General features: G+C 46.1%; 1 protein-coding gene across 3 annotated transcripts in view; it reads left to right on the forward strand.

Annotated features, from left to right (window-relative positions):
* Positions 1–13805, forward strand: part of LOC122921036 (flocculation protein FLO11-like) — a 68045-nt gene extending 54240 nt beyond the window's left edge. For all 3 annotated transcript variants that reach the window (XM_044270914.1, XM_044270916.1, XM_044270915.1), the window contains 6 exons: positions 928–958; positions 3346–3365; positions 8929–8941; positions 10113–10166; positions 10289–10329; positions 13076–13805. In XM_044270914.1, the coding sequence (XP_044126849.1) occupies positions 928–958; positions 3346–3365; positions 8929–8941; positions 10113–10166; positions 10289–10329; positions 13076–13084 (168 nt within the window). In that variant the 3' untranslated portion in view covers positions 13085–13805. The remainder of the gene's footprint in view (positions 1–927; positions 959–3345; positions 3366–8928; positions 8942–10112; positions 10167–10288; positions 10330–13075) is intronic.
* The last annotated feature ends 336 nt before the right edge of the window (positions 13806–14141 follow it).

Below are 14141 nucleotides of genomic sequence, written 5' to 3' on the forward strand. Positions count from 1 at the left end.
TGCCAGGCCAGGGCTTGCTGTTGCTGCCCATTCCTTGCACTGGCTGCCAGTGCCGATCCAGGTCTCTCCATGGAGTCTAGTGCAGCTAAGGTAAACGGTGGAGTTCAGAATTATTCTCCGTCCACTGCCCCCTCCAGTAAGTGCACGTTGTAATTGCACTGTAGGGAATTACTTGTTTAGCAATTGCACTTCCTCAGTCAGGCTTTCTGCTGGTGAGTCTGGCTAGCAAAGTCTAAGAGAAGCGAGAGCGTTCATCCTGGAACCCGCGAAGAGGCCTGGACTTCTCTGCTGCAAAAGCCCCGGTTGTGTCTATCATCCGGATAGGATGTTGTAGGTCACTTTCTCTCACTCTTGTATGTGCTATGAGGGTAGCGTGGCGATGGGAGCTCCCCCATTGTGTTGCAAGACCAGGTAATAGATTATTATAAACTTTTACTATTCTGTATGTGAATTGTCTGTTTTTCCATACAAATATCATAATGTATCATTTAGCCTGCATAAGCTTATTCATCTTAAAATTCATGTTAAAACACATGGTGTCAGAAGTGGGATTTTAGTAAATGAGTATGCTTACTGTGAATAAGGTGATAAATAGAGAGGGTAGTCGGTACCACCTCTCCAGATGGCATTTGCAGGAATGTTTTAATCTTTGGGCAGATTATTAATTGGTTATGCAAAGCTGCTAGCCATACATTGTGTAGTAGTGTGCTCGGTATTGCGGTCTCGGCCCATTCACTTAATTGGGCCTGAGCTGCTTCTAGACCATGTGACTGATAAACATTATGTTCCTGGCCTACGAAGAGGACTAAGCACTCACTGAGCCCCGCAGCCTCTTCGCACAGCTGATCGACAGGGGGACAGGAGTCTGAGGTTGGCCATCAATATCAAATTCCCTGATAAACCCTTTATTATTTTCTTTTGTTTCAGAGCGAACCTGTGAGCAGTCATGGGGAAGAAGGTCATTATTACTTAGATTTTTTTCCATATTTTTTGTACGTTCCTTTAAATGGGCTCAACATCATATTACCAACCTGTATGTGAATATATATATGTTTTTAAATACCGTAAAAACAGGGTTGGGTCGTTTGTTGGATATCATTTTTTGTAGTCCTTTTAGGTATTCTACTTCATGTCCTGGATTTTTAGCTTCTTCTTTGTTTAGACATTTAGGGGGATGTTTACTAACAGAAATATGTCTATGTCAATGAGCGGGGAAAAGTCGCACATTGTGGCGCAAGGAACTTTGTTCTGCAATCTCCGACTTTTTCCCTGCTCGCAGCAGAACTAAAAAAGTGGGCATGGCAGGGAACGGGGACAGGCCAGCAGGCACGTCTCACTCATCATTTTCTATGCCTTTTTTAGGCATAGAAAATGGTCTAAATCTACTGCAGCAAGCGGTGTATTCACCAAAGTTATGTAGAGGCTGGCACCTATACAGAGCTTCTGAGGATCCACTGCCAGCGCAGGGGCTTATTAAGACCTGCTGTTTTAATAAATGACCCCCTTAGTGTCTCTTAACTCTCTCAGTCAGACCATCGCTGCGGCCAGAGAGAGCCTCCATTACAGCAGCACACATTACACTAATTGGTGCAATGCTCTTCTATTGTCAGCTTTATCTATGGCCGTCCATACTCTTCTCCCAATTCTACACCCGCTATACTACCAGCAGATATCATATTCCCCTTACAGCAGCAGTAAACTGACAATTGTATATATATATATATGTTTTATCATCTGCCAAAATGAAAAGGAAAAACTGCCAAAAATCCCGACATTATCATTCTCTTTCACCTGAATGATTTTAAAGGGGTTATCCCATCTTAGACAATGGGGGCATATACCTAGGATATGCCCCCATTGTCTGATAGGTGCGGGTCCCACCTCTGGGACCCGCACCTACAAGGAGAACGGGGAGAGTTGTGCCTGGAGGACCATGGGTTTCACCACCAGGCGCAGCTCCCCGCCTCTCCCATTGAAGTGAATTAGAGTGCACCGCGCATGCGCGGCCACCGCTCCCATTCATTTCTATGGGGCCGAAGGAAATAGCCGAGCCAGCGCTCGACTATTTTCGGCTGCTCCATAGAAATGAATGGAGGACGTCTGCGCATGCGCAGTGCGCCCTCCTCAACTTTTTCCGCTCCGTTCTCCTTGTAGGTGCGGGTCCCAGAGGTAGGACCCGCACCAATCAGACAATGGGGGCATATCCTAGCAATATGCCCCCATTGTCTATGATGGGATAACCCCTTTAAGCCTCACCTTTCAAAATTATTTTTATTGAGGTTTTTCAGGATATTTTACAAACATAAACATTTGTATGTTTTTATGTAAACAGTAATAATAGATTACACATTTCTTAAGCCTCACCTTGATGGGAATGGCCACAAAACAAGCTGGAATGTCCACTTGATATGTAGGTGCATAGGCCCAACTCACTAGTGACCCATTTTAATAAACCCTTGAAAGGCTGGATAGTTAAAGGCATGATCTATTTACTAAAAATGTAAATGTAATATTTCGGTAATTTAATATTAATGGCCATGAAGGGTGGAGCACCGCGCAGCACAAGGCGCCATGCGTTTGACGTCCCCTGGTGAATCCTGGAGCACGGAGCTGACGGCTGCTTCACCATTATACTCCGCTGTATCTGGATCCTGAGGACATGGATACAGCCGAGTTTAAGACGTGTATGGCAGCCTTCCCAGGACATACAGTAGTTACAAAAGCCAAAGTATGGCACTGTCCCACTGGATCTGGGATGTCTGGGAGGCACAGAACGTCTTCTAGCGTAGAGTACACCGCACACCCCTCATATTTGTGCAGGCGCCTCTCCCCACACCCCTCATATTTGTGCAGGCGCCTCTCCCCACACCCCTCATATTTGTGCAGGCGCCTCTCCCCACACCCCTCATATTTGTGCAGGCGCCTCTCCCCACACCCCTCATATTTGTGCAGGCTGTGCGCTCTCCCCACACCCCTCATATTTGTGCAGGCGCCTCTCCCCACACCCCTCATATTTGTGCAGGCGCCTCTCCCCACACCCCTCATATTTGTGCAGGCGCCTCTCCCCACACCCCTCATATTTGTGCAGGCGCCTCTCCCCACACCCCTCATATTTGTGCAGGCGCCTCTCCCCACACCCCTCATATTTGTGCAGGCGCCTCTCCCCACACCCCTCATATTTGTGCAGGCGCCTCTCCCCACACCCCTCATATTTGTGCAGGCGCCTCTCCCCACACCCCTCATATTTGTGCAGGCGCCTCTCCCCACACCCTTTCTGATATTCTCTCTATTTACCATTCAGTGCGATACAACTATTATATTGCAACTTTGTCCTTCATACTCCAGGTGTTCCTGACAAGTCTGAGGTAGGTTCTCACCGCTCTACTGATGCATTGGCTTTGTGTGACACCCATCATGTTTTGTCAATGAACACGTCATGTTAACCCCTTGGAGCCATATATGCCGCTAATAAATAATAAAACTAAAATGACAGTTTTTTCTTATCCCATCTGTCAAAAAATCTAATGAAAAGTGATGAAAAAGTCATAGATAAAACAAAATTGGTTTCAGTGTGTCTGTGCGTGCAAAGATAATAAAACACAAAAATACATATAATCTTCTAATCTCAGTAAAGTGAACCATAAAATGCAAAAAAATATATTTTTTTATTCAGTTTGACTCATACAAAATGGTGTACGCACCGCAAAATAGCCCCAATGAAAACCATAGTATGTCCTGCAGCTGGCAGCACCATAATTAGTGATGAGCAAAGTTATGAAAAGTTTGATTCACCGCTTCGTGAAACTTCACAAAGATATTCGATTAGTGATGAATTACTTTATCACGAAGCGCATTACTTTGTATGTAGCGGACGCAATGACGGAGAACGGCGATCTCGCCGCCCCCCCTCATTGAACCCCTCAGATGCCACTTTCATCGCTGATCGCTGCATCTGGTGCTATAATTGAGGCCTTTTAAGGGTTAATCAGGTTAGAAAAATACTCACCTTAACCGTTCGCTCGCGGAGAAGCGGTCGCGATCATCTTGATTGAAGACAAAGCGTGAAAACTGATGATGATGTCACTGTGCGCGAGATTTCATGCGATATCTGCAATCAAGATTGCCGTGACGGCCTCTCCGTCAGCAAATGTTGAGTATGTATTATTTTTTTCCCCACCATTTCAGGAAAAATTGATTCGTTACCACGAAGCGCGAGGAAATTCGGCTTTGCGGCAAATAAAATTTTTCTTGAGATTCAGATGAAAATAATCATATCGACCTGCAGAAAAAAATGTCACATGCCTTTTATACAGAGCTGCGAACGGGGAGCGGCGGTGGTGAGGCGATGCTTCAAGGGACTAGACTCGCTGCTGGAGGCATATTTTTTTTAAAACAGCATGATGGATTACTTTAAGACAAGGGGGCGTTCCACTCAGCAGGATCAACCCCAGGAGGTGACATGCCTAATTTAATGGGGTCGATCCTGCTGGCAGGTGCTCTTTAAACTTTCCTCCTCTCACAGAAGCTTCCACCTGCTTGTTCACACATGCACACTTAATGCATTTCCGTAGACGGATCTCGCACTTTTGCAGATGAGGATGTAATCAGGCTTCATCCTTTCCTGCCTCTGATTTCTTTCTGCTGTAATTGCCGTCTGCATATTTTATACAGTATTAACTGAAAGCAGAACCCCATCAATTGGTAGATTTTAGCTCACTGTAAAGGTGGCTAGCCCTTAAAGGCAATGCATCACCTACTTAAGGACAGATAGGGAGGCTGCATCTAATGTTCATCTAATCTGCTTACATTTTTCTCATTGTAATTGTTTTATTCAGTTTTCTGTACAGGAGAATGAAGCTAGTCATTTTGCCACTCTGCTTTATTAACGGCAGTCAGAGATTTGCTTGACAGCAGCCACATGGACCATAGGAACCTGATTCCTGCGGAAGCTTATTGTGGGCATGCTTTGTGACTGGTACAGGTGCCAGTGTGCAGGGAGGGGGAGTATATAAGCTGTGACTATTACCTATTGTGAATGGTGGGTTTGCTTGACAGCAGCCACATGGACCATAGGAACCTGATTCCTGCGGAAGCTTATTGTGGGCATGCTTTGTGACTGGTACAGGTGCCAGTGTGCAGGGAGGGGGAGTATATAAGCTGTGACTATTACCTATTGTGAATGGTGGGTTTGCTTGACAGCAGCCACATGGACCATAGGAACCTGATTCCTGTGGAAGCTTATTGTGGGCATGCTTTGTGACCCATGCAGGCGCCAGTGTGCAGGGAGGGGGAGTATATAAGCTGTGACCATCACCTATTGTGAATGGTGGGTTTGCTTGACAGCAGCCACATGGACCATAGGAACCTGATTCCTGTGGAAGCTTATTGTGGGCATGCTTTGTGACCCGTGCAGGTGCCAGTGTGCAGGGAGGGGGAGTATATAAGCTGTGACTATTACCTATTGTGAATGGTGGGTTTGCTTGACAGCAGCCACATGGACCATAGGAACCTGATTCCTGTGGAAGCTTATTGTGGGCATGCTTTGTGACCCATGCAGGTGCCATTGTGCAGGGAGGGGGAGTTTATAAGCTGTGACCATCACCTATTGTGAATGTTGAGTTTGCTTGACAGCAGCCACATGCACCATAGGAACCTGATTCCTGTGGAAGCTTATTGTGGGCATGCTTTGTGACCCGTGCAGGTGCCATTGTGCAGGGAGGGGGAGTTTATAAGCTGTGACCATCACCTATTGTGAATGTTGAATTTGCTTGACAGCAGCCACATGGACCATAGGAACCTGATTCCTTAGGAAGCTTATTGTGGGCATGCTTTGTGACCTGTGCAGGTGCCAGTGTGCAGGGAGGGGGAGTATATAAGCTGCGACCATCACCTATTGTGAATGGTGGGTTTGCTTGACAGCAGCCACATGGACCATAGGAACCTGATTCCTGCGGAAGCTTATTGTGGGCATGCTTTGTGACCCGTGCAGGTGCCAGTGTGCAGGGAGGGGGAGTATATAAGCTGTGACCATCACCTATTGTGAATGGTGGGTTTGCTTGACAGCAGCCACATGCACCATAGGAACCTGATTCCTGTGGAAGCTTATTGTGGGCATGCTTTGTGACCTGTGAAGAAGACAATTTGGAAGGAGGGAGAGTAAGGTCTGTTTCACACCTGTGGAGATTTGGCCGCTCTCCGGCAAATATGCAGAGAAGTGGTTGGACAAAAACTGCTGTGCGTAGCAGTATTAGTCTGGCCGCTCCTCTGCAAATTTGCCGGGTTGCAGCTGGATCTCCACCAGTCCCCATTATAGTGAATGGAGCCGGAAGGAGGCTTGGCAGCGCACCGTAGTGCCAGGTATTCACGGATCTAGCAGGCTGTTCCCGGCCAGAACAGCCTGTCGGATCTGCTTAAAGCAAATGTGAAACTGTGACCATAACTTATTGTGAATGGTGGATTTGCTTTACAACATTCCCATGGACCAAAGGTACCTGATTACTGTGGAAGAGTATTGAGGACACGCTTTGTGACCTGTGTAGAGGTCATTTTGCAGACAGGGTGAGTAGATAAGCTGTGACCATTACCTATTGTGAATAGCAAATTTGCTTTACAGCAGCCACATGGGCCATAGGAACCTGATTCCTATGGAAGAGTATTGTAGGCGCGCTTTTTGACCTGTGCAGGGGTCATTGTGCAGGGAGGGGGAATAGCTAATCTGTAACCATCACCTATTGTGATCATCCACTCTTGAACTCACCGAAGGACCATGCTACAAGGGATTAGGCTTGCAACTTTTTTTCCCCATAGGCAAACACTGACTTACATTAGTCTTAAAGTGAACCATCATCTTTTATCATCATGTAAAAAGGTTTTGTGCTGAATAATGTCATAATATAGCTTAATAGCTTTTAGAGTAAAAAACAATAATTTAAGAGGTAAAGTGCAGCAGTCGGCACCAGGGGAGGATCAAACATTAATCTGTATGCAGCTAGCTTTTAAGCTCCCCCTAGAGGCCATGCAGGAAAAGTGGAAAAGTTGCAAGCAAATTTCTCCCGATCCTTTGTATTCCTGATCCTGAGAATGCTACATGGGACCATTACCAGTAAATGTATGTGTGTGTGTGTGTGTGTGTGTGTGCATGTGTGTGTCTGTCAATGTGTGTCAGTGTGTCTGTGTCAGTGTGTGTCTGTCAGTGTCAGTGTGTGTCTGTATCAGTGTGTCTGTGTCAGTGTGCCTGTCAATGTGTGTCAGTGTGTGTCTGTGCAGAATCTGTGTCAGTGTGTGTCTGTGTCAGTGTGTGTCTGTCAGTGTGTCTGTGTCAGTGTGTGTCTCTCTGTGTCTGTCAGTGTGTCTGTGTCAGTGTGTGTCTGCCTGTGTCTGTCAGTGTGTGTCTGTGTCTGTCTGTGTCTGTCAGTGTGTCTGTGTGTGTCTGTCAGTGTGTCTGTCAGTGTGTCTGTGTCAGTGTGTGTCTGTCAGTGTCAGTGTGTGTCTGTATCAGTGTGTCTGTGTCAGTGTGTCTGTCAATGTGTGTCAGTGTGTGTCTGTGCAGAATCTGTGTCAGTGTGTGTCTGTGTCAGTGTGTGTCTGTCAGTGTGTGTCTGTCAGTGTGTCTGTCAGTGTGTGTCTGTGTCAGTGTGTGTCAGTGTGTGTCTGCCTGTGTCTGTCAGTGTGTGTCTGTGTCAGTATGTGTCTGTCTGTGTCTGTCAGTGTGTCTATGTCAGTGTGTGTCAGTGTGTCTATGTCAGTGTGTGTCTGTCTGTGTATGTCATTGTCAGTGTGTGTCAGTGTGTGTCTGTCTGTGTCTGTGTCAGTGTGTGTCTGTGTCAGTGTGTGTCTGTCTGTGTCTGTCAGTGTGTCTATGTCAGTGTGTGTCAGTGTGTCTATGTCAGTGTGTGTCTGTGTCAGTGTGTGTCTGTCTGTGTATGTCATTGTCAGTGTGTGTCTGCCTGTGTCTGTGTCAGTGTGTGTCTGTGTCAGTGTGTGTCTGTCTGTGTCTGTCAGTGTGTCTGTCAGTGTGTCTGTGTCAGTGTGTGTCTGTCAGTGTGTCTGTCAGTGTGTCTGTGTCAGTGTGTGTCTGTCAGTGTCAGTGTGTGTCTGTATCAGTGTGTCTGTGTCAGTGTGTCTGTCAATGTGTGTCAGTGTGTGTCTGTGCAGAATCTGTGTCAGTGTGTGTCTGTGTCAGTGTGTGTCTGTCAGTGTGTCTGTCAGTGTGTGTCTGTGTCAGTGTGTGTCAGTGTGTGTCTGCCTGTGTCTGTCAGTGTGTGTCTGTGTCAGTATGTGTCTGTCTGTGTCTGTCAGTGTGTCTATGTCAGTGTGTGTCAGTGTGTCTATGTCAGTGTGTGTCTGTCTGTGTATGTCATTGTCAGTGTGTGTCAGTGTGTGTCTGTGTCAGTGTGTGTCTGTCTGTCTGTCAGTGTGTCTATGTCAGTGTGTGTCAGTGTGTCTATGTCAGTGTGTGTCTGTGTCAGTGTGTGTCTGTCTGTGTATGTCATTGTCAGTGTGTGTCAGTGTGTGTCTGTGTCAGTGTGTGTCAGTGTGTGTCTGTGTCAGTGTGTGTCTGTCTGTGTCTATCAGTGTGTCTATGTCAGTGTGTGTCAGTGTGTCTATGTCAGTGTGTGTCTGTGTCAGTGTGTGTCTGTCTGTGTATGTCATTGTCAGTGTGTGTCTGCCTGTGTCTGTGTCAGTGTGTGTCTGTGTCAGTGTGTGTCTGTCTGTGTCTGTCAGTGTGTCTATGTCAGTGTGTGTCAGTGTGTCTATGTCAGTGTGTGTGTGTATGTCAGTGTCTGTGTCTGTCTGTGTATGTCAGTGTCTGTGTCTGTCAGTGTCAGTGTCAGTGTGTGTGCAGCCATTACTTGTGCTTTTTATTGGACATCTTTCTTCCTGCCAATAACAATGTTTTATGTCTTCATTTTCTTCTTTTATTCCCAGGAGTCGTGCGAGGGTGAGACATTTCTACCGAATCCATTCAAGTTACAGTTTTGATGACGGATCCAATAACTTTTGGCAGAATCTGCAATTTTCACCCCATGGCCATTCCGGAATCTGCTAAGCAATGATCGGAAGTGCCCAAAATGTGCCCCTTTGTGGCCTGAGTGTATTGGGCCAAGTACTGTATGTCCATCTTGTGGAAAGTGTCCTTAGGGATAAGTGGTACCCTGCCGTCATAAGCAGAGCCAAATATGTGGGTAACGGGTGTGAGTATAGCGGGTGTGAGTATAGCGGGTGTGAGTATAGCGGGTGTGAGTATAGCGGGTGTGAGTATAACGGGTGTGGGGGGGAGTTAAAAGCCACATAATATAATAGACAAAAGGGGCAATGCCCTTAGGCCTCGGGTATCCTGCCCCCACCTAATCTTACACTCCGGCACCAGCTGTTGTATATATATATACAGTACAGTATATGCTGCACTACAGAGCATGTTATTGTATGTGCTTCCTGTGCGGTGCTATTATATATGCACCATATTGTATTATTATAAGGCTCTGTATGGCAGTATTTTGGGGGCGCTGTATAGTACTGTATGGCAATATTATTTAGGCACTACATGGCACTGCTATTGGGGTAACATTACTGCACTGTATAGTACTGTTTTTGCACCGTATGTTGCATGGTTATTTTGTACAGTTTGGCGGTATTACTTAGGCATTACATAACACTGTTATTGGAGTACTATTACCACAGTATTAGATTGAAATGTCCTTATGAAACCAGTGACAGCCCCCTACGCCCCGCCACTTATCCAGGGACCCCCACAGATTTTCATCTGACCTATGAATGATCCAATCTTATGAATGACAAAAGCAGGATGGAGCCTGTAGAAGAAGCCAGCGGTGGCGCAAGGCGTGCCAGGGGTGGGTTGTGACCGTCATGAAGGGGTCTACTAGACGGGGGTCCCACCACTGGCGCCGTCACTTATAAAGAGAGTGGGGGTCTAAGAAAGCTGGTGGTGGCTGCCTGGAGAGGAGGCCGTGTACATGAAGTATACGATGGGAGGTCTATGGACTCCCTGCTACCTCCTCCCCTGGAACACGAGAGCGCTCCCAGATCGCAAGGACTTGGTCGTCTGTATGAATTATAGAAAGTTCAATCATTTTCTTCTCTTCCATTGACAGGTGAAATCGCTCTGTCTACATCTGGACCCATACCAATATACGTCAAGTTCTCAGGCAAGTTATTACTGGGGCTCCAGACGGCATTCCGTTTTTTCCTCCTCCTCTATACGTTTATAGCCCGTCATTTGTTTTCTTACTGATTTTAATACTTTTTATAACCTTTTTGCTCTTTGCAGACTTGATCAAAGTTCTTAAACATCATTGTCCAAGGCTCTGGGTGAGTGATCCCTAAACCACAACTCTATTTATAATCACTTCTGGGTCAGAGCCTTGGGGGTCCGACCTCTGTGACCTCCGCGATTCTGAGAATGAAGGGGCTGCAACCTTGGCGCGGTGCTGTGTTCGCTTCACTGCTTTTCTCTAAACAGAGGTATCTGGTCATCCATTGCACAGGAAACCGTTCCCTGCGCAGTCGGGTGCACAGGAGCACTGCTGTGCAGGGAAACCTTAGGAGGAGACACATCACTAAGTGAACTCTGCAGCCCATTCCCAGTGGTGGTTCCAGAGATAAGACCCCCCGCCCATCATAAGATAGCATATCCTAGGGGCTTATCATCACCTTTAACTTCTTAAATTCCAGGGCATCTTCCACCCAATAGTAAATAATTACAGTTCCATTAAACAGTTTTGAAAAACATTTCTTTAAGGTTATCCTAATGTCCAATCCATGGGGCTTTATTTTTATGCCATTTGTATAGGAATATGTTTATCCCAAGACCAGTACAACCCTAGATCCGTACAAGGAGCTGCCTAGTCTCAGGATACACGCAGTCCTCCCGGGGGATGTAGCCCCCATCGGGTGGCAAACAAATAGCGAGTTCACCTATCCCTGACCCTTAGCTCCTGTGATGGCTCGCTCACTTAGGCTACTTTCACACTTGCGTTTTTCTTTTCCGGCATAGAGTTCCGTCACAGGGGCTCTATACCGGAAAAGAACTGATCAGTTATATTCCCATGCATTCTGAATGGAGAGTAATCCGTTCAGTTTGCATCAGGATGTCTTCAGTTCAGTAGTTTTGACTGATCAGGCAAAAGAGAAAACCGCAGCATGCTACGGTTTTATCTCCGGCGAAACAAACTGAAGATTCGCCTGAATGACGGATCCGGCATTTTATCCCATAGGAATGTATTAGTGCCAGATCTGGCATTCAGAATACCGGAATGCCGGATCCGTCCTTCCATTCTGCGCATGCGCAGACTGAAAAAAAGGTGATTTCAATGCATTTTTTTCGACTGATCAGGCATTTTTAAGACTGATCAGGGTTACTAATGCCATCAGTTAGCATACATTTTGCCTGATCCGGCAGGCAGTTCCGGTGACAGAACTGCTTGCCGGATCTCTCTGCCACAAGTTGATTCCAGCAGGCAGTTCCGTTGTCATACTGTATGCAAACGCATGTCCTTTTTTCTGACTGATAAGGCATTTTTCAGACTGATCAGGATCCTGATCAGTCTGAAAAATGCCTGATCAGTCAGAAAAATGCATTGCAATACCGGATCCGTTTTTCCGGTGTCATCCTGCAAAACGGATCAGGTATTTTTTTTTTTCACATTTTTAAAGGTCTGCACATACGCAGACCGGAATACCAGATCCGTCAATGCGGCAATTTGAATGCCGGATCCGGCACTAATACATTCCTATGGAAAAAAATGCCGGATACAGCAATCAGGCAAGTGTTCATTTTTTTGGGCCGGAGATAGAACCGCAGCATGCTGCGGTATTATCTCCGTCCTGAAAAGTCAAAATGACTGAACTGAAGACATCCTGATCGGATTACTCTCCATTCAGAATGCATGGGGCTAAAACTGATCAGTTATTTTCCGGGATTGAGCCCCTAGGACGGAACTCTATGCCGGAAAAGAAAAATGCAAGTGTGAAAGTACCCTTATATCTCTATGTACTTCTATATTGTATTACTAGATGAGAAGTGGATACAATTGTTTCCAGTCTAAACAATGGTTTGCAAGCGAAACATATAGCTCTGCTCTCCTGCTTAGCTACAATGTATCAGTGCCTGTATCAGTCTGTCCAGACCGTTTAGTGCACAGAATAGGTCATACAAAATTCTAACCAGGTGGAAAACTCTTGGTCGTATATTAAAGGGGTTGTCCACGTTTTTAATATTGATCACCTATCCCGATTGCACTCCTGCGGATCATCTGTTTGAACAGCCTCCTCGCAGCTTACCAAGCACAGTGCCTTCCATGTTTCACTTGAAGGGGACTGAGTTGCACATAGGCCATGTGAAAAATAATTGTCATGTCGCTGGCCTAGGGGGGGAGGGCGCAGTGCTCACCGAGCCTCTTCAAACGGCAGATCGTCGGGGGGTGGCAGGAGTTGGATCCCCACCGATCTGATATTGTAACCTCTCCTGAGAATATGCCAACAATATCAAAAACTCTGACAACCCCTTTAACCCCTTAAGGACGTTTGACGTACCGGTACGCCCTGTTTCCCGAGTCCTTAAGGGGTTAAAGGAGAGTAGTTGGAGCTTCCCTTTAATATGAGAAGCCATCCTTATAGTCATTTAAAGACTATTTGTCGCCAGATTTCACAAAATAAACTGTATACATTTTTCAAATAGATCTGTTAGACCTGATGAGACTGGTGTACTGACTATGACAATTCATGTCTGAGTGGCTAGAAAATGTCTCTACCTGCTATTGAAATAAGTATTTTATCAGTCCAGCTAGAGACTGAGATTGCTGCTGGGTATTCCCAAGCTAAATCCACTCTCTACCCATGGAGCCTGATGAAGCTTCGGTGCACCTCTTCCTCGGCTGCCGTCCTGCGCAGGTGTCAGCAGCAGGGGAGGAGGTGCGCTGTGGACGCTCATTTTAGTATCAGGTGGGAATAAGCCGTCCCGGCTCTTTGAAGGGCTGCACAGGTGGCTTCCTTCCTTATCTCTTTACTTTGGTTCGAATGTTGATTTCCTTCTGTAATCCTGTAATGTTCTTTGCAGACTCTGTGATGACTTCGAAACGCTTCAGCTCCACCTACAGCACTTGTACAATCAGCGACTCTGGATCCAAACAACAGCTCATGAATAGTCACAGGTCACAGCTGGATGCTCCCGACAATCACACACCGAACTTTCCTTCCACCTAGCAGAGCTCAGCTTTGCATGATGCAGCAGAGTTGAGTTCACCATTTTACAAATGAGTTATCATAGAGCCGGTAGCATCCAGTTCAATGATAGATTCAGCTCTACTTTATGCAGGGATGCTCAACCTGCAGCCCTCCAGCTGTTGTAAAACTACAACTCCCACCATGCCCCGCTGTAGGCTAATAACTGTACGCTGTCTAGGCATGCTGGGAGTTGTAGCTTTGCCGCAGGGTAGGCATCCCTGCTTTTATGCAATGCTCTTGTTGTTTTAGCATCTTCTACCCCTACCGGTTTTCTGAACTATAACTCCCAACATGATTCATTGTAGCCAGTGAAATGAAGAAAACTATTTTTCGGATGATCTATATTCAGACTGCTACAATGACATCAGAACTACGCATCGCTCCATCTAACACGTTCATCGCACTAAAGAGGAGACAAGTCTAAACTGCATAAATCCTCAACGTAATTATCTGTTATGGAGTTAGAACTGCTCAGAGTGTCATTATTCATAACCCCCATCATTCACAGATACACAGCTTTGCATGCAAGATTGATACACAAAATACACATTGTAACGAGTGCTGTGTTGTACGACTCAATAATCTGCACTGTCCTGCAGTCAATATAGAGATAAACTACCTACAGGGCGTCCGTTCTCTGCTTTGTCAAAGACCAAAACTAAAGGCAAAAAAATAAAGGATTTTGATCATAATTAATAAATAAATAAATAATTTGATTTTAATAAATAACATTTGTAGCTCCATCGTCTGTGGATTATTATAAATGATACAAGATCAGGAGGAGCTCTCCAGAGGCGTTGGGCTGGGTGCTCCTGGAATCAGGAGGAACTCTCCAGAGGCGTTGGACTGGGTGCTCCTGGGATCAGGAGGAACTCTCCAGAGACGTTGGGCTGGGTGCT

Source organism: Bufo gargarizans, chromosome 10 (assembly GCF_014858855.1).
Source record: "Bufo gargarizans isolate SCDJY-AF-19 chromosome 10, ASM1485885v1, whole genome shotgun sequence".
Taxonomy (NCBI): Eukaryota; Metazoa; Chordata; class Amphibia; order Anura; family Bufonidae; genus Bufo; species Bufo gargarizans.